Below are 22,352 nucleotides of genomic sequence, written 5' to 3'. Positions count from 1 at the left end.
GCGTCGCAGGAACCCAGACCAAAAAGAAGAAAAGGAGAAGATAAGGGAAAAGAGAGGGTACATGAGTCACTAGCGCATGATCCAGAGCCCATAAACCCTCTTCCCTTAGTCATCATTTCTCCAAGCCCTCCAAGCCCACCAGCGCAAACTTCCTCCCCTCTTCATGAACCTATTACCAACCTTTCTCTTATTCTCAACTCTCCTATTCAACCAGCAGCCCCACCTTCACCGACAACTTCATCACCACATCCCATTACCCCACTGCCGCAAGTTGATGACCCACACGCTTTGGGTGAAGGCACATCTACCCAACCCCAAAACGGTGCTGGCGAGACATTGCAGGCACAACCATCCTCCACCTTCTTCGCTGCCGAGCTAGCTGAAATGAGAACCCTCTTCACCCAACAGCAAGAACTTGTCTCTCAGCAGCATCACTTCTTCAACCATCAATTTGAGGTAGCAATGGAGCGCATTGATGAGATTCAACGCAGTGCAACTTCAAGGGAAGCACTCCTCAATATCCAACGCAGTATGCACAGAATCTTCCAAAAACAGTGGCAGATAGCGGAGCGTTATCAAGAATACTTCAACTTTCTCATCGCCTATTTGCATGGTCTGATGGTGCCTCCATATCTAAGGCAACCCTTTATTTTTTACGATGGCTTTGTTGCTCTGCCTCAATATTGTCCACCAGATTCCCCTACTCCTCAACCTTAGTTTTTATTGTTTCTTCAATTTTAAGTTTTAATGCGGCCATTCTTTAATTGTATTCGATTCTTTTATTATTTTGTAAGTTAACCAAATTCTTTGACTCTTGTACAGGCATGAGAAAATTTTGTTTGTAATGCGACCATTTGTAATATATTCGCATACTTTGTTAATAGTTAATACAATCAAAGTACATAATTCACTCTACTCTTTGCCTGTGCCTCTTTCTTTATCTTCCTTTGTTAATCTTTGCTATATTTGTACTCTTGTATTTTTACGATCTTCATTGTGTTGCTATGACGTATTATATGTTACACTTAGAAACATTTCCCATACATAGTAAATTTTGAATAACACTTAGTTAACTCTTAGTTTAGTAGTACTTTACCTTCTATCTTTCAAAGTCTTGCTCAAACCTTCTTTTTGAAATTTTCTTCTAAGTGTTTGTCTAATCTATCCAAAAATGCAATGAGGACCTTGCTCATTTTTAAATTTGGGGGTGGGGAAGGTCTGAGCAGATGAAATTAGAAGTATGCAGTATTTCAGAAAATGCGTCCATTTTCATTTACAAAAAACAAAAAATTGTAAAACTCCAATGTCAGCACAAGGGAAAATTTCAAAACTGTTCCCAACCTGATAAGAGTTCAGTTGTGAAAGGAGTCTGCTCATAGTTGGATGTTCGTATGACACCCGTAGGAGCAAGCCAAAACGAAGGTGGGTTTCCAAGAACGACATTGTATAAACCAAAAAGAAAAAAAAGAATGCAAGGGACAACTCCTCTGATTATCATGAGTTAAAGTTAGAACTGGCACACTACCGTAGTTGGATGTTCGCACGACACCCGTGGGGACAAGCCAAAACGAAGAATGTAACCATGACCAACTGTTTCTAAGTGAATAAATGACGCAAAGTGTTGCTCACCGCATATAGATACATCAAGTTGTTTTGATAAAGAAGAGATAAACTTTCTATTTTGAAAACTCGAAAAGTGTCTTTGAGTAGAATTTTGTTACATAGAAGAATAAAGTAAGGCTTGCTAAGAATTAGCAAGGATAGAAGGAAAGTGCGATGTCAGGTAATGTACCTAAGTGTAACATTCGGAGCAACCAATCATCGCAGAAATATAGATTAGGAATGGAGCATGATTGCCTTAGTAGAAGATATGCTTGAGGACAAGCATATATCTAAATTTGGGGGTGTGATAACTTGTATAAATACAAGTTATTTGTGCCATCTTATATAGATATTGCGGCCAAAAGTTAGTAATTATGCGCTAATTGTATGAAAATTAACCTGGTACGACAATAATTATAAATGTTTGCAATTACACCTACTAACGCCAAAAATATGGAGGACAAGCTAAACTTTACTCTGTTTTGCAGGAGACCAAGTCAACGCTTGTGCTCAAGGCTCATGAGAAACTAATCAACGCATCTCTACCACATTGCGCCCGTCGATCAACCATGAAGAAACGATTACCGAAGTAACGGCGTAATGCGACAATCGATCTAGCATGCGGTAATAAAAACAAGCACCGCATGCAAACCCATGATCGAAATATGCAACTGAGCAACATGAGAGCGGAGAATTGAGACACGTGTACAACTAACGGTTGTGCAGAATTGATGGTCTGATTGCATAACAGAAAGAATAATATCCCTCCATCTGCGGAATTACCATAACCATCACGTGGGGACCACAAGGCCAGAGTCAAAGGATCTGTTCCTATAAATACCCCAGTGATTTCAGAGAAAAGTATGCTATTGGATACTGGGCTAAGTGTTGTAAGATTTTAGAGAGAAAAGGCTGAGACTGGGTGCTGAAAAGAAGAAATCTGAAAAGAGAACGAGATAAGGTCGAGAAGTAAATCTCAGATCTGACCTGTCATATAGCCAATCGAAGCTCTGTGCAGAGACCCTTGCTACCGGTAGAGCAAGCCTGAGAGTAAAGCTCTTTCTGCCATTGAAACCATCCAATTCGACAAGCAGATCTCCATCGAATCTGTGCCAAGACATTGGCACCAGATTGTATCTGTTCTATCTCTCTTTCATTTTATTCCATATTTTCTTTATCTCTTCATTCACATATCATGTTTAAACAATATACATTAACACATCATGTTTAAGAGTTCCATGAGCGCGTTCGGATCGCTCTGATTTCACCGTGACCGAAATACAACAATATACATTACATACAGTTATGCAAACAAATCTTAATTAACAGCATGCTTTAACAAGATAAATAACAAGGGAAAGAGTTCCATACCACACTTTGGAACTCCAACGTAGCGGAAACCTCCATGCGATCTACTAACACCCAGCAATAGCATTGACAACAGCAGCATAAACAACGCACGAACACAAACGCCACGAGGACGACTGATAACTTGTAGAAATACAAGTTATTTATGCCACCTTATATAGATATTGCGGCCAAAAGTTAGTAATTATGCGCCAATTGTATGAAAATTAACCTGGTATGACAATAATTATAAATGTTTGCAATTACACACACTAACGCCAAAATGATAGAGGACAAGCCAAAATTTACTCTATTTTGCAGGAGACCAAGTCACCGCTTGCGCTCAAGGCTCATGAGAAACTAATCAATGCATCTCTGTCATATTGCACCCATCGATCGACTATGAAGAGACGATTACCGAAGTAACGACACAATGAACAGTCGGTCCAGAGCTACGCTTCGACCGCATGTGGTAATAAAAACAAACACCGCATGCGATCCCATGATTAAAAGATGCAACTGAGCAACGTGAGAGCAGAGGATTGAGACACGTGTACAACTAATGGTTGTGTAGAATTGATGGTCTGATTGCATAACAGAAGGAATAATATCCCTTCATCTGCGGAATTACCAAAACCATCACGTGGGGACCACAAGGCCGGAGTCAAAGGATCTACTCCTATAAATACCCCAGTGATTTCAGAGAAAGGTATGCTATTGGATACTGGGCTAAGTGCTGTAAGATTTTAGAGAGAAAAGGCTGAGCTGAGTGCTGAAGAGAAGAAATCCGGGAAGAGAACGAGATAAGGCCAACCTGTCATATACCCGATCAAAGTTCTGTGCAAAGACCCCTGCTATCGGTGGAGCAAGTCTGAGAGGGAAGCTCTTCCTTCATCGAAACCATCCAATCCGGCAAGCAGATCTCCATCGAATCTATGCTAAGACACTGGCACTAGATTGTATCTGTTCTATTCTCTTTCATTGTATTCCATATTTTCTTTTTCTCTTCATTCATATATCATGTATCAAACACTTAGTAGAAATATTAAATGTTTCGATAGATTTCGTTTACCATTTTCTGTCTATTTCCGTTGAACCATTAGTCACTTTCTTTATGATGTTTTCTTAATCCCTTGATGAGCAATATGAATCACCAAGAACTTAATATGTATTAAAGTTATAAAATACGTTTAGCTAAAGCATGCTAGACGACATCTTCACCTGTGAGAGCGGAAGTAAAGATGTCATTCTGATCTATCGAGAGAAGGTCAGAAGAGTGCGTTAACTAAAGCGAGTAGTACTTCTAGACATGGAAGCAACCTTGTGTTCATTACGTTAGACTATGTTTCACCACAGACATATGAGAAACGCGGTCGATCACTAAGAGGTGTACATTAAGAGAAGAGCGGAACAATATTTGTACTTTCAATTCAATTAAGAACTCTCATTGTTTGTAATACTTATCTTTCTCTTTCTAATTTGTTCACAAGACTTGTCATCGCATCCCATGTCTTTGCACAACCTTCACAGCCAGCCTTAATCCTAATATCTTGATAAAGTCTGTATCTTGTAACATCTAGCTTAGGTTTATTGTATTTTTATGTCTTATCACATCTTTACCGCTTTCCATTATTTTACTGCAATTTACATATTGTACATACCTTTTTATAAAGAATTAAAAACCTTGTCGCAATAACCTGCACCACTTCCCCATGTTCGACCTCGAATCACACCAAGAAACTTGCGGTGGAATTACACTTGGCTCCATCGTAAGGAAACTTGTGACAATGCAGGGCATATTACCTGAGCAATCCCTAATTAATGCATAAATAGTAGTAGTATCGCATCATTCTGAGCATTTAATATCATACATACCGAACGCGTTACAACGACACCACCACTAATGAGCCCCAGGTATTCTTGGAGTGAAAATCCAAAGGCTGGTCTTTGGTAAATTTGTTAGAGGAAGGAGAAAACACGAAATCCTGTAGGCGATAAGCAAGTGGGAGGGGAAAAAATGCTATTGTATAGTAGACTGCTTATCGTTTAGGAGTTGCTACGCGATCGTGTAGGTTTTACTGAACAATTGTTTAGGAAAAGTTATACGATTGTTTATCAAAATTGACACACTATACGATCATTTAGAGAAGTTATGCAATCGTGTAGGCGATAGTGTGCGATCATTTAGGCGGAGATGAGCTATCGTATAGTCTATCCATTCTTTAAGTGATCGTTTATAATTCTCCAACGCGCACTCTTCTTTCCTGCATTTGGACGATCTGAATGATGGGCTATTCAAAAATGAAAACATTTTTCATTTTAATTCATCGATTAAAATAACCGACGTTGCCCCACCAAACCACATCCGAACATGAATTTTGGAATAATTATCATATAATTAACCAACTAATTAATTAAAAAATATAATCATATTATATTTTTATTCTATAGTTTGATATCACATATCTACTATAGTATTTTCTCCTTTACTTGATATAATCATATTTATATCTAATTTCCTCCAAAATAATGTATCTCATACATTTAACCAATTATATCATATATAATTAACCAGTCCAATTATATCATATATAATCGGACTTCCTCTTGTCAATTTTGAACATTTCAAATTAACCCAAATAATCATTCTCGATTTTATCCAAGCTACCCAGGGGACCTAATGGACCTGTGTCTCGAAGCTCCAACGGTCCGTGAATAGCTGACTAAACTCTATAGCCACGAGATCCACCATCCGTTAACTGTAAGGCATTCCACTAAAGACCAACAGCTGAACTCTTCTTACCACAGATATATTTCTGTGTCCATCGGATATAACCAATCATGAGTACGATGACCCTTCATAGATGCTCGTAAGTACAGCTAGGCCAAATTACCGTTTTGCCCCTGTAGTTACATCTCACTCCTTAAGTACCACTGATTTCTGTCATGAACAATACAACATAGTCTAACTATATATGAACACCTCTCGGGCCAAGAGAAAGTGTGTGGCGCCATATCGTTCAAGCCTCGGAATCAGCCCTCGAGGGAGCCATCTATCTACTTACCCCTGCCTCAGGGAAGGAGTGAATTTCATCTTGTGTAGCTGAGTTTCCAGCTCCCAAATTAGACGAATTCTCAAAATGGTAGGTTTGAATCGGCGAAATGGCCACTCGCAGCCATACAAATCAAAGAACCGCCCTCAATGGCGTTCCAAAATCACTCAGGATTGTGGTTATGTTACCTATGGTCATCCTAGTGAAGTGAAGTCTCTGTCATGAATGGTGTTATATAAAGAGACGTTAATACTTCATGGTCAGGTCTTATACAAACTCTTTGTATAGGACACCCCCACTCACATGTCCCCAACACGAATAATCAAGATCAGACCATCTGTGACAAGTCACAACACTTGTGACCATTTCACAAAGCGGGTCGCATCCATAGCGTTATCAGGATAAGGCTTCCCTCCTATATCAATATACTACAGACCATTTTGGTTATCACTAAAGAGATGATCCACTTGTATGTCACCACATACATGCTTGAGTCACATACAGATAACCAAGGATTTTATGTTTATTGGTTTGTGGTAAAGCAAATAAAACAAGTAACCGAGCAAAAATACAAGATGGTATGTTTGCAACTCGTTGAGGAGAGTTGTAAGGTTATATTTCACTTTGTTAAAATTCACATTACTAACAAAGTGCAAGAAGCTTTCCAGCAAAGAATGCAGAATTATGCTAACCTAGTTGCCCTCATCGATGGTAGACCCGTTCAACTCCACCACATTAAAGTGGACCATCACGTTAGGCACATGTTCACGAACAGAGGTGCCTTCTTCTATTTTGGAGTTGAATATATATTTAAGAGCCTCATGCATAAGCTGTTCAGACGGTTGTCCAAACATCCCCCGTAAGGACTCCATGATCTCACACGCTGAGATTATATGCTCATGTTTCTTGGCCAAGACTTCAGAAAGACTTACCAAGATGTAGGCTTGGGCCTTCTCATTCGCCCTTATCCATCGCTCGTATGCCTCCTGAACATTTCGAGCAGCATTCGGAGCTAGAATAGGAGGACAAGCCTCTGTGAGAGCGAACATGAGATCCTCGATGATTAGAATTGTCGTGATCATGTGTTTCCATGTTGCGAAATTATCGCTAGTAAGTTTTTCGGCGTTGAGCAATGCCAACGTAACTATTGCCATTTTGAAAATGTTGCTGAAAATACGAACAAAATTTTATTAAACTTTGCTAAACCACTTTTAAACCAATCAGTTTTGCAAAACAGTTTCAAGTACCCTAAGTGATAAACTTCTATTTTGCAATGATGCCCCAGTGAGGCAAGACAAATGCCACCGGTGGGGTGATCAGTTGCCCTTTCGCTGGGATGAGACATTCTCAACCATTAGGCAAAACCAACTCTGGAAATTGAATCTAACAGCCACCATTTTTGGGTCCAGAATCGTTAACCTTTAACTATTCCGCGTAAGTGTAACCCCTTGCTTTTGATGCTAGAGTCCCGCCCTAATGAGCCCACCGTAGGGAAGAAGTAGATTAGGATAAGAGACTAAGTTACCTTATCCTCTTATAGGAGATCATATAAGAAACGCGCAAAACTACCATCCTTTAGAGGGACACTCCCAAGGTGCCTCGAGGCGATGTACAGTAACTTTATTCAACCTAACGAGGGAGACCGAGGGATATGCCGTCGCATTTCCCGCTCACCCTTGCTATGAACACTCTCTCCATCTACCTTGATATTGACCTACCCAAACACCATCCGTTGGGGGGACACGCCAAAGGTGCCGCGAAGCCGAGGATAGATCTCACGGTGTGGACTATTTAGGAGAAACGTGAAAGGTTTAAGTGAAGCAACTTATGCCCCAAGTACCTCCCACTGAATGTTCCACCAGGAATTCATTAACTTAGTCAATCCGGCTACTAATTTTAGTCTAACTCACCTTTTTAAACTCTGCTCATAAACAACATTTGTCTATGAATTATGAACAAGTTTAAGTAGTCACATTTAAACACTTTAATGGTGTCACACCCTGTCCCAAACTACTCTTTGAGCCTAGGAAAGGACATGACTGTAGCAGTTATCAACCCTTTTGTTGACACTTACTGCCTAATAACTCTAACGGAAATAACTCTGATACGAATGTACAAACTCATATACAACGGATGCCTCTTAGGCCAAATTCATTTAGTTTAAACACAAAACATATTTAGAGAGATTACATTACTAGTTTCATAAGTCTCGATGCCCAAAACCTTAGTTCCTATATGAACAACTATAACATGTGTACAATATTTACAGTAACCACCTAACAGACGGGTTACAATATCTTTGTCCTTTAGTGGCAGAGCAGATGCAGAGCTACCTCCTGAGGATTTGACCGTTACCTGGGGGAAAGGAAAACATTTGAAAATGGGGTGAGCTTGCTAGCCCAGTGAGTGACTTAAGAAAGAAAACTGATTCTCATGCAAAAGTCTCAATAAAGAGATTAAACTGAAACATAAACTTCTACAGTAACCTTGTACTGTAGTATAAACATTTTCAAGCATAAAGCATATAAAGCTGCTTTTATCAGAAAACATTAAAACTGTTCCTTAGTTGAGAAGAACCCTGCTGTGGTTAAATACCAACGTCAACTACTAGTCAAGAGAGAACCCTTTTGCTCAATCTCTAACTTTAACTAACTACGTGCACGTGGCCATACTAAGTACCATCATACTTTAGGTACTTCTGCTCAGATACCTTCTCTAAACTTATCTTTCAGTATCGAGCTGCTCAGATACCTTCTCAAATGTCCTTCGGTATCGAGTTTCAAGTAAAACTAGTCATATAATGAATTTCTCTTTAAAGATGTAAAGCATACCGCATAGAAAACATGTCTTTAAAGATTCTAATGCATGCTTGGTGTATTTAAACACACATAAATACTTTTTCAATAAACTTTCATACATGGCATGCGTTTAAAATATAACTCATGGTTTGCTTGGAAATCACTTTGTAAAACTAGCTAGCATGAGAATAATCTTTCTTAAAACTAGCTAGCATGAGAATAATCTTTCTTGAAAACATGATTTCTTTAAAACATTGTAAATATTTAGTCAAACATTTTAGTCACTCACCTTGATCTTTTATGAACCTTTCTCTTTAGAAGTTCCTGGTTACCTCGGGCTCCTTTTTGAACCCTAAGATTCATATTCAATTTAAAGCTCAGATTACTTATAGTTCTAAGCGTTATCTTGAGATACTTCCTTCTGTAAACATGCTCTACAATGTCTCAGAAAGTTTACCTTAAAATCTTAGCTTAGAACTTCTCGTGGTTTGGCCGGAATAGTCAAATTCTAAAGATTGGCCCAAGCTTACCTGACAGCTTGACCCTTCTGTCTTTTTCTCAGTTTCCAGCCCGATTCCTTGGAGCTTCTTCTCCAGCAGCCCTACAATGAAAACTAGACTCGCGGAGATTTTAGGTGGCTTTGGAATCACTACAAACGCATGAGTATGCTGGGAGAAATCCTCGTTCCAAGTTGATGCTATTTCAAGACTTCACTGTCTAGCTGCGTCTCCTCTTGAAGCTTTATGACCGACACATAGTTTTGCTATCAACGCATGCGTTCTTTCATCAACACATAGTTTCCTAACAATCAGCCTTCCTACACTCTTCTTAATGTCCTTTGAGTTATGATCTGAAGAGAAGTTCTTGGCCTTATTTATAGGCATACAAAATCTCTCAGAGGCCGCACCTCCTACTTGGCCGCATGTCCAAGTGTCTTTTTCCCACACTATCACCACAACCTTCATGCCATTGCAATTTAGGTGTCTTTCTCTTCCTTAGCCAACACATAATGCTTAAATTTACATGTCTTCTTATGCATCCACCTCATTTTCTTAAGGCTTAAGATTTCTCCCCAACACGCCATATGTCCGGATGACGACCTTGAATGTATCCATCCAATCTCATATACACTCATCTAACCACGAATGCATCCATTAAATCTTACCTTGTACATCTAATTGACGCAACTTGGTCACTTGTGCTAGATGCTCGAAAGACTCATCTTTGGCCGCATATCTTTCTCTTTCGCATGGCTTACCTTTGCCCTATGCACTCAACTAGGATAGTGACCAACACTCTTTTAACACATACCCTTAGCCTTGTCCTATGCGCCCACATGCCCTCAGATGTCCAATGCATAGCACATCACCAATGCATAGTCTTAGCTTTGTGTACCGCAAGTCTTAGCAACGCAAAACGCTTCACCATGCATCCACCATGGCTTGTCTCATCGTCGCATAGCTCATCGTTTAGTACTGCTGCCGCATAGCACCGCGTTGCTGCATAGCACCATCGCATACTGTTGCCGCATAGCACCAGCCTACCGCATGACTCTTGCTCATCGTGTAACGCTGACACCCATCGTCTAGTGCATATGCCCATCGTGTAGTGCCATCGCCTAGCATCATCATCTAATGTTGATGCCAATCGTGCAATGTCAACGCCTCATCGTCTAACACTATCGCCCATTGCATAGCACTATCGTTTAGCTCGCCGCATTGCTACACGATCGTCCAGCGTCTGCTTACACGATCGTCTACCTCATCGTATAGTGCACTTCTTTGTTAGCCCGTGCAAACTTGAGGCTGTCGCATGCTTTGCTAACCTCTCAAGACATTGGCTGCCACATGCGTTTCTCTTGGCCACACTTTGGCTTCCTTCAACATCCAAATAACCTCTAAATGAGCAATGACAATGCATGGAACAACACTTAGCCAATTTTCTAGCTTCCAACGCATGGGTTACACTTAGCCAATTTTTCTAAGCTTTACTCAAGAATCAAGCTTTCAAATTCACACTTTTCTTATAATTTTTCACTGTTTTCTCTACAATTACACATTAATTTCCACATCAACCTACTCAGCACACTGATCTCAGTAGGAAACATACTTAAGTAGAGAAATTAGGGCTCGGGGTTCACATTTACCTCCCCCTTATGAAAATTTCGTCCTCAAAATTTTGCTACAAGTCCGTCATTAAAATACTGCGGATACTTGTTTCTTATTTGCTCTTCAGCTTCCCATGTTGCTTCTTCAGTGTTATGGTTTCGCCATAGTACCTTTACCAATGGTATTGTCTTATTCCTTAAGACTTGTTCTTTTCTGTCAAGAATCTCCACTAGTTCTTCTTCGTAAGACAAATTCTCTTTCAACTGTACTGGTTGCTCAGGCAACACATGGGTAGGATCTGGCACATACTTTCTTAGCATTGCCACATGAAACACATCATAGATACGAGATAACTCTGGAGGTAAATCCAACCTATACGCCTTTAGGCCAACTCTTTCTATTATCTCGTAAAGTCCAATATACCTCGGGCTTAACTTCCGTTTCCTACCAAACCTGAGTATTCCTTTCCATGGAGACAACTTAAGAAATACTTTATCACCAACTTCAAATTCCAATTCTCTTCTTCGCTTATCGGCATAACTCTTTTACCTGTCTCAAGTTGTCTTAAGGTTTTCTTTTATAATCTTAACACTGTCTGATGTCTGCTGAACAAGTTCTGGACCTAGTAATTTCCTTTCATTAACCTCATTCCAACATTTCAAAGTTCTACATGGTCTTCCGTATAGTGCCTCATATGGTGCCATTCTGATACTCGATTGGTAACTATTGTTATATACAAATTCGATCAACAACAGATTTGTATCCCATTTTCCCTTAAACTGCAATAGACATGCTCTCAGCATATCCTCTAGTGTTTGAATTGTCCGTTCAGACTGACCATCCGTCTGTGGATGAAAAGCTATACTGAAATATAACTTGGTACCCATAGCTTTCTATAAGCTAGGCCAAAACTTCGATGTAAACCTGGAATCTCGATCTGATACAATCGAAACTGGAGCCCCAAACTAACTCACAATTCGATCAACATACAACTTAGCTAATTGGTCTAGGGTAAAAGTAACTTTAACAGATAAAACATTAGCTGTCTTCGTCAATCTATTCACAATTACCCATATACCATCATAGCTCGTTGGTGTCTTAGGTAACCCAAACAGGAAATCCATCGTAACATGCTCCCATTTCCACTCTGGTACTGGGAGTGGATTAAGCAATCCTGTTGGCCTCTGTCGTTCAGGCTTAACTTGTTGACATACAAAACATCTATCAACATACTCTGCTATTTCTCTTTTCATACCAGGCCACTAGTACGATCTCTTTAATGTTTTGTACATCTACGTACTACCTAAATGCATAGCATAAGCCGAACTATGTGCCTCTTCCAGAATAGCCTGTTTATGTGCTAAGTTATTAGGTACATATACCCTACCTTCTTTTAATATCACTTTGTCTGCTCATAACTGGTAGTCTGTCCTCAGACCTTTACCTATTTCTTTAGCTAAATTTTGAAGATCAGAATCTTTTTATTATTCACGTAGAATATCATCTATGAGAGTAGGACATACTTGAAATGAAGCTAGTAAACCTCCTGTTTGACCAATTGATAATGCTGCTTTAGCATTATACAACTCATGTATCAGTATACCTCTCACTAAACAGATAACAGCTCTAGCTGATCTGGTTTTTCGACTTAGAGCATCAGCCACCACATTCGCTTTACCTGGGTGGTAATCAATTATACAATTACAATCTTTGAGCAACTCGATCCATCTTCTCTGTCTCAAGTTTAGCTCTTTCTGATCAAAGAGATACTTCAGACTTTTATGATCAGTGAATATATGACAACGTTCACCAAATAGGTAATGTCTCCACAACTTTAGAGCCAACACAACTGTTGCTAACTCTAAATCATGTGTAGGGTAGTTACATTCATGCTTCTTTAACTGACGAGAAGCATAGGCTACTACCTTTCCTTCCTGCATCAGCACACATCCTAACCCTTGTCAGGATGCATCACAATAAACCTCAAACTCTTTACCTGGTGTAGGTAAAGTTAACATTGGTGCTGACACTAACCTCTGTTTCAACTCTTGAAAACTGTGCTCACATTCTGGCGACCATTTAAACTTCGCATCTTTTCTGGTTAGGTTTGTCAATGGTAGAGCTATCTTAGAAAATCCCTCCACGAATCTCCTGTAACAACCTGCTAAACCTAGAAAACTGCGTACTTCTGTTACAGTCATAGGTCATTCCAGTTGACTATTGCTTCTATCTTTTGGGAATCTACGCTAACTCCGTCAGCTAAAACTATATACCCAAGGAATATGACTTGGTTTAACCAAAATTCACACTTACTAAACTTGGCATATAACTTCTTTTCCCTTAGCATATGCAACACCATCCTCAGATGTTCCTTGTACTTTTTTGCACTACTAGAATATACTAGTACATCGTCTATGAAAACTATCACAAACTGATCCAAATAAAGATGAAATTTCCGTTAACTTAAATACCCCAGCCTAGACAGAACCCGCCTTAGACAAAAGGTCCCTTATAGATAGATTTGCTACACTTTAACATTTTATTAGCCAATTTAATCCTATTAAACTGATTAAAAGATTAAAGCCTTAGGGTTGCTAATCATATTAGAACCGTGATTTTAGGTCTATGTGATCAAAGTTTTAAACACTTTAAAACCATGAATTAAACCTAACTGAGCATGCATGTCTTTCTTATTTCTTTTAGTTCTAATTTCTCTTTAACTTTTAAAAAGAAACAATTAAAACCATTGCGCACAACGAGGCGTTTATAACATTTATAAAATAACCTATGTGTCATGCTTCATGCGATGTCCGATCATTACTATACATAACTTTTATATAACGCGTAACAACCAAGCAAACATGCTATCATTCACCGTTATACTATAATAATTATAATATAAAGATGATGCATGTCAATGCTTTTTATGCATGTATAAATATAACTCTTATATTATATGATGCATGAGCATGCTCTTACATATTTAAATCATGCTTCTCTAAATTATAACAATTACAATAAAGAGATGATACATGACCATTGCATAACCTAAGGTGAGATTTACTATATGTGCATACCATATGACATACATAAAAAAAATACATCTCATGTAATAAATAAAGGATTAATGGACCGGGATGAGCCTTTACAAAAATCGATTCACAAGAAAACTGGGTCTTAAACTGCCAGGAGGTCTTCATCGTGTAGCAAACTCCAGTAGGTAGACGATCGTTCAGCGCGCACTAGACGATCAAAGCATTAGTAAACGATCACGTAGACAATGATGAGGCTACAAAGCCTGATCATCTATGCCATTATGTAGCGCGACAACAGGTAAATGATTTACCTTTCATTACTAAGTGATCGTTTAGTCAGTTACTAAGCGATGACGCTTGCTGACCTAAACAATCGTCTAGTCCGCGCGCTATAAACGATATGCAAGTATCTCATCATCTACACGATTCGTGCAACTAGGTAAACGATATACCTTACAATGCTAAGCAATCGTTTAGTCAGTTACTAAGCGATGAAGCTTGCTAACCTAAACGATCATCTAGATGTGCTTTAAACAATATGCGAGCATCTCATCGTCTATACGATGCATGCAACCAGGTAAATGATTTACCTTGCAATACTAAGCGATCATTTAGTCAGTTACTAAGAAATGAAGTTTGTTGACCTAAACGATCGTCTAGCGTGCGACTGCTTTAAACAATCCTCAGCAATCGTGTACCCGATCGTTAAAACGATACGATCAACACTTGATCGCATACCCCATCGTTTAAATGATGCGTTCAAAAGCAATCGCGTACTCCTTCATCTTTACGATGCAATCAACAACGATCACGTAGAACATCTTCTACACGATGCAATCAACCCTAGATTGCCTTTTTCCTCGAAGAATCGCAACGTTTGCCCAGATCTTCGACGAACGACTCAAAACTTCAAACAAACTTTGAATACAGACTTGATAATGATTATTAATGCCCAAAAATGCAGGGGCCTTTACAAACAATCGCAAATGTAAAAGGATCTAAATCAATCCGAGGCTAATCATCCCAAAAAACATCCATTAATCCGCACATCCACAACAAAAATTAACCATTAAATCAGTGTAGAAATGCACCCACCATGAATGTAAATCTCATTTCTTTGCAACAGCTGAAATTGGAGTATCAGAACCTGGCTCTGATACCAATTGAAGATCTCATATCTAAGAATTCCATGAGTGCGTTCGGATCGCTCCGATCTCAACATGACCAAAATACAACAATATAGATTCAACACATACAGTTATGCAAAAAAATCTTAATTAACGACATGCTTTAACAAGATAAATAACAAGGGAAAATGTTCCATACCAGTTGAAGACGTTCTTCACACTTCGGAACTCCAACGCAGCGGAAACCTCCACACGATCTACCAACACCCTGCAGCAGCGTCTACAATAGCAGCACGAACACGAACGTCGCAGGGATGACATCATCACTAAAGAGCCCCGAGTATTCTCGGAGTGAAAACCCAAAAGATGGTCTTTGGTGAATTTGGTAGAGGAATGAGGAAACACGAATCGTTTAGGCGATAAGCAAGTTGGAGGGAAAAAAACGATATCGCATAGCAGACTGCTTATCGTTTAGGAGGAGCTACACGATCGTGTAGGTTTTATTGAACGATCGTTTAGGAAAAGATATACGACCGTTTAGCAAAATCAGCACACTATACGATCGTTTAGAGAAGCTATGTGATCGTGTAGGCGATAGTGTGTGATCGTTTAGGTGGAGAGGAGCTATTGTATAGTCTCTCGATTCTTTAAGCGATCATTTACAATTCTCCAACGCGCGCTCTTCTTTCTTTTTTTTGGATGATCTGAACGACGGACAATTCAAAAATGAAAATATTTTTCATTTTAATTCATCGGTTATAATAACCGATGTTACCCCACCAACCCATGTCCAAACGTGAATTTTGGATTAATTATCATATAATTAACCAACTAATTAATTAATAAATATAATCATATTATATTTTTATCCTATAGTTTGATATCACATATCTACTATAGTATTTTCTCCTTTACTTGATATAAAACATATTTATATCTAATTTCCTTCAAAATAATATATCTCATACATTTAGCCAATTATATCATATATAATTAACCAATCCAATTATATCATATATAATTGAACTTCCTCTTGTCAATTTGAACATTTCAAATTAAACCAAACATTGGTTCTCGTCTTTATCCAAGCTCTTATACAAACTCTTTGTATAGGACGCCCCCACTCGCATGTCTCCAACACGAATAATCATGATCAGATCATCTGCGACAAGTCACAACACTTGTGACCATTCCACAAAGTGGTCCGCATCCGTAGCGTTACTAGGATAAGGCTTCCCTCCTATATCCATATACTACAGACCATTTTGGTTATCACTCAAGACATGATCCGCTCGTATGTCATCACATACATGCTTGAGTCACATACAAATAACCAGGGATCTTTTGTTTATTGGTTTGTGGTAAAGAAAATAAACGCAAATAAAACAAGTAATTGAGCAAAAAATAAGATGTGAAGTAAATATCACATATTAACAACACAAGCGTTCGTACAAATTGTTTACAAACTATAGGACACGAGACTTTAGGGCATCAACCCCAACAGTTCGAGCCCTGGAATCAACCCTTAAGGGAGCTATCTCTCTACTTACCCCTACTTCAGGGAAGAAGTGAACTCCATCTTGTGAATTTGAGTTCCTAGCTCCCAAATCAAATGAATCCCAAAATTGGTGGTTTGGGTCGGTGATAATGGGCAGAAATGCACGTTATCATAGTGCCAAGTTCTTAAACAATGTTGGCTTGCATTGATAAAATATGTTAAATTGTGTCCATTAAGCATCAATTTCATAATATTGCAGTCGCATGTGTTCATCGCATAGGAACAGTTGACTTTTGTATTTTTATGCAGAATATGCGTTGACGCAAGGCAGAAATTGCGATCATAGGAAATCATTGGTCGAGCACAGCATTACCACAAGGCTTTGTGGTGATCGTGTTTGCAAATATTCGTCCAAGAAGGATTGTCGCAACTTGTTTAGTGCAACTGGATGAAAGGCCAATTAATCGCGATGGGACAGAAAGTTGATGATAGTCGAATCCGAATTAAGTTGACAGCCGTTAACGATACAAGTCCATTCAGCTTTTCGGTGACAAATATTCAGCACATCAGTCAAGGGAATTAAAGTCATCCCATCTATTCAATCATGAGAGAGAAGTCGCCGTTCACCTTGATGTCTATAAATACTAGAGGCATCCTGCAGAAAAGGGGTTCACGTTCCACCACTTTAGAAGTCTATTCATAGTTTAGCCTTGTTCTTAGATTTATTTTCATTTTTAACGCAGACGCGAGAGAGGAGGTTGTGCCGACAGATCGCTCTGGTAATCTTGGGAGAGCGCTAAAAGTTTTAAGGACAGAGAAAGGGCTGACGCTTGCGGAAGCAGGAACAACTTTGGAACCAAATAGAGATTTACGTGTAAAGGCCTCAATCAGCAAGGAATTGTTACAAGGTTCTCTACCTTTAACTTCCATTGTTATTTTGTACTCCACTCATTTATTGAAATGGAATCGACTTCTCTATATATGTTCACTCTTGTTATTTACGCATGAGTAGCTAAATCAGTTGAATAGGTTTAGAAGCATTTAGTTAGCACAACTAGGGAATCTTCACTTTATGTGATTATCTTGTATTATGTATGCTTCATTCGTCTATTAGAGATACTCGGGAGGGTAGTCTAAGGATAAGATCTAGGCTTGGGAAGGTCAGATTAGAATCTAGACTCGGGAAAGCCAGATTAAAATGCATAATCAAGAGATGGGAGCTTAGAAATAAGCATTGTTTGCTATTAACACATCGCATGCATCCTAGAGATAGGATATGATTGTGTGTGGTCACTTTGCCTTTATGCATTTGCATCATCGCATAAGAAAAGAGTAGAGACTTAGGAATAAGCTCTATGGACATTTTTGCATTCAACAGATGCGTCCTAGACTTACAAGCATCGCATTTTCTTTGGAAAATGACTTGCTGTGCATGGTTGTAGCATGATCGCATAGTTTGACGCAATCCCAAGTAATGCTAGCTAAGACCTTCTCAACCCGTTCACCACATATTCAGTGCATCTATCCCACAACTGAGTTTTCTCGAATCTGCTGCATTTGTTTACTTTTCATTAACGCAATCAACAAAAAACCAATAATTAATTGAGTTACCGGTTACCGCAAAGTTTTCCTAAAAATTACCAATGCAACCTGTTTTCACAAGTCCCTGAGTTCGACCCTGGACTTACAGGAAACTCAGTGGAATTTACACTTGGATTACACTGAGGAAACTTGAGTGCTCAACGCAATTTCATCAACGCATATCACCCACATTTCCACTTCATAAAATTAAGCATCAAGTTTTTGGCGCCATTGCCTGGGACTTCGGCAAAATAGTGTACTAACGATAATTTTTTTGATTTCTTTGCAGACACTCATCTCTGGCAAATTACAACCCGGAGATTGAGAGGATGTTCAGACGAAGACTGAGAGACAACCGCCAATAACAAGACAGAACTCCAAGAATGGAGGAGCAACCGGCAACAAAGGCCGCTAACGCGAACAATATTATGGCCAACCCCATCCTTTTGGCAAATGACCGCAATAGACCCATTCGGGACTATGCGTCGCCTAATCTCTATGATTTCTCTCCAGGAATCATGAGACTGACATTAGATGGATCGAGGTTTGAAATGAAGCCGGTAGTGTTGCAGATGATCCAGGCTGTTGGACAGTTTGGAGGAAGGCGTGGCGAAGACCCACACGCCCACCTCCGGAGCTTCATAGAAATCTGCAACACTTTTGTGTTCCCAAATATCTCCACTGAGGAAGTTCGACTCACTCTGTTCCCATTTTCCTGATGCGATTAGGCAAGAAAATGGGCATATTCTCTTGAACCGGGGGAGATAACTTCGTAGGAACAGGTGGTGGAAAAGTTTATGAAGAAGTATTTCCCACCAACCGAGAATGCTAGGAAAAGGAAATTAATAACAAATTTTGAACAAACGAATCTCTCAGCGATGCTTGGGCGAGGTTCAAACGGTTGGTAAGAAACTGTCCACATAATGGCTTACCAGATTGCCTGCAGATGGAGATCTTTTACTAAGGACTGAATCCCTCTTCGCAGACCGCTGCCAATGCGGCAGCAGCTGGTGGTCAGCTCGACAAAACATATGAGGAGGCAAAAAGTATACTTGATCGCATTTCCAAAAATCACGAGGATTGGAGGGAAAGCGATCAGAGATTAAGAATTAAAGATAATGACGCAATCAATGGGGCCATCGCCTCCTTGCAAAATCAAATGACTACGATGATAAGTTTGATACAAGGCATCGCAATTAATAACACGTGAGCAAAGAAAGGGCAGGTCAACACAATTGTTCAAATGACCGCAAGTTGTGTCATTTGCGGAGATGCTCACCTGATGGAAGAATGCCCAACAAACCCGCAGTCAGTATGCTTCATGAGAAATAATCCATATTCTGATACATATAACCCCGGGTGGCAAAACCACCCAAATTTTGCATGGAAAAATCAACAACAAAGCTTTCAACCTGTGGCACAAAAAGGAGGGCCAGCCAAATTTTTTCCGCAAACAAACGGTCCAGTGCATAGCCAAGTTAGCAACTCTCAAACACCGCAATCTTCGTCCTTAGAAAGCTTGTTGATGCAGTACATTGAGAAAAACGAATCAGTGCTTTAGAATCAAGCTACATCCATTATAAATCTTGAAATTCAAATGGGACAAATTGTGGGTGAGCTAAAAAATAGACCACAAGGAGCGTTGTCGAGCTCAACTGAGCTCCCTCGCAATGCTGAGGGTACCAGAAAGGAACAATGCTTAGCAGTCTCCTTGCTAAGCGACAACATGACCGCGGAAGTAGGGGAGAAGCCCATTGCGACCACCTTGAATGTTGTGATAACCGAAGACCCGTTGACCTATAGTTTGAAAAAGCCCGAGAAAATAGACCCTGAAGTTGCGTCCACCCTTAAGCTTCTAGATCTTGAGATAGAAGAAGTTCAGTCACAAGTAGCTCCGCAAATATTGAAAAAGAAACAAAATGAGGAAGAAAATATCGCAACAGTGGCTGCAATGCAAAATGTTATGATCCCACCAAAAATGGGCGACCCAGGAATCTTTATGATACCATGCTCCATCGGAGAGGTCTACAACGGCCAAGCAATATGCGATCTTAGGGCAAGCATAAACATAATTCCATTATCAATCTTCCAACGATTGAGTATTGGCACACTCATGCCCACAAAAGAAACTCCCCTACTTGTGGACAGATCTCGAATACATCCTGAAGGGGAGCTGAGAAATGCCGCAATCTCAATTGATAAAGTCATCTTACCGGTAGACATCCTCATTTTGGATTATAAAGTGGATGAAGATGCGCACATCATATTGGGACTACCACTCCTTTCAACTGGTCGCGCTCAAATTGATGTGTGCAACGGGGAGATTGTAATGAATATTCATGGGGAAAGACTCCAGATTAAGGCAGTAAATATCCCAGAGGACAAAGAAAAGAGGGAAAAGCCACCGTGGATGTAAACAACCCAGCTTGGAATAAGCGGTCCCTGAGTTATTATGATTCAACCTCATCAGGGACGCAACTCTTTTGACTATCCTTTTTCCTGCATCAATACTTCATGAACATTTATCATGCTCGTTATTATCTATTATCGCAATTACTTTATGTATCTGCACTTTTCTTATTACACAAAAAAATTTACGGTACAAGAATGTTGTTTTGTTTAAAATTATTTGACCCTTTCTCTGTTTTTCTTGCAACGATCGAGGTGTTGGATTGCGGAGATGATACGCGAAGAAGCAACTTACTCTATGTCGTCACCACAATCCAAAGAAGATAGATCGCCGCAAAGAAGGATGCATTAATACACAATGCGGGCGACAACGCAAATTTGAGATGTATTCTTCCTTATCTTTATTTCAAATTTTGCGCTATCGCATCGCATTTTAGTTTTAAACATTTTATCACCGCATCCTCTTTGATTACCACAATTATTTGATATGGATAAATTTAGTAAGTCGCCGCATGCTGTTTCTTTGCCAAGTATGATTTCAATTATGAAAAACATGCTTCTATTCCTTTCGTAAATACTAGAGTCAACTTAACTCTAAGATAATCACCTCATGAAATATTTCTAGAAGTTAGGGGTTTGCTAGCTTTCTTTCAAACTCTCTTTACAAAGCTTTCTAAAAACATCGCATGACTTATTCCAATCTTTTGGCAATAAGGACATTGCTAAATTTTAAATTTGGGGGTGAGGTATTTATTTTAGACCTTGCTATTTAAAAAGAAAAAAGAAAAGAAAAGAAAATGAGAGAAAAATTTTGAGAATAACAATTCCACTGTCAATGTAATGGGAAACCCATATTGATAAGAGTTAAGTTGTGAAAGGCACTTACCCGTAGTTGGATATTCGCATGACACACGTGGGGGCAAGCCAAAACGAAAGTAAGTCACCAGGATCAACGTATAAATAAATGACCGCAACTCCACTGCCAAGTAGGCATGAGTTTGGTATGAGAAAGAGTGCACTACTCGTAGTTGGATGTCTGCATGACACACGTGGATCAACACAAGGTCAGAAAAAATAATAATGTCAAGAAATATGCAAGGATAAAATCATTTGACACTCTAGTAGAAAATTTTCTTGAGAGAGCGTCGGAAGCCTCAAGGACAGAGAGAGGGCCAACGCCTACAGAAGCAGGAATATCTTTGGAACCGAATAGAGATTTACAGTGTAAAAACCTCGGTCAGTAAGGAATTGCTACCAGGCTCTCTACCTTTAACTTCTGTTGTTATTTTGTACTCCACTCATTTATCGAAATGGAATCGACTTCTCTATATTTGTTCATTCTCTGTTATTTATGCATGAGTGGCTAAATCAGTTGAATGGGTTGAGAAACATTTAGCTAGCACAACTAGGGAATCTTCACTTTATGCGATTATCTTGTATTATGTATGCTTCATCCGTCCATTAGAGATACTCGAGAGGATAGTCTAAGGACAGGATCTAGGCTTGGGAAGGTCAGGTTAGAATCTAGGCTCGAGAGAGCCAGATCAGAACATATAATCAAGAGATGGGAGCTTAGAATAAACATTGTTTGCTATTAACGCATCGCATGCATCCTAGAGATAGGATATGATTGTGTGTGGTCACCTTGCCTTTATGCATTTGCATCATCGCATAGGAAAAGAGTAGAGACTTAGGAATAAGCTCCATGGATACTTTTGCATTCAACACATGCGTCCTAGACTTATGAGCATCGCATTTGCATTGGAAAATAACTTGTTGTGCATGGTTGAAGCA

The 22,352-nt window shown here is 39.4% G+C and overlaps 1 protein-coding gene across 1 annotated transcript; it reads left to right on the top strand.

The window, feature by feature from the left end:
- Positions 1-20,127: 20,127 nt before the first annotated feature.
- Positions 20,128-20,565, top strand: LOC150037715 (uncharacterized). Its single transcript, XM_090310993.1, has one exon. The coding sequence runs from the start codon at positions 20,128-20,130 to the stop codon at positions 20,563-20,565; it is 438 nt and encodes a 145-aa protein (XP_090167119.1).
- The last annotated feature ends 1,787 nt before the right edge of the window (positions 20,566-22,352 follow it).

Source organism: Benincasa hispida, chromosome 2, assembly GCF_027475165.1.
Source record: "Benincasa hispida cultivar pf3 chromosome 2, pf3_genome.v1.1, whole genome shotgun sequence".
Lineage (NCBI taxonomy): Eukaryota > Viridiplantae > Streptophyta > Magnoliopsida > Cucurbitales > Cucurbitaceae > Benincasa > Benincasa hispida.
The sequence above is the reverse complement of the archived record's forward strand: the minus strand, read 5'-3'. Positions and strand labels throughout refer to the sequence as shown.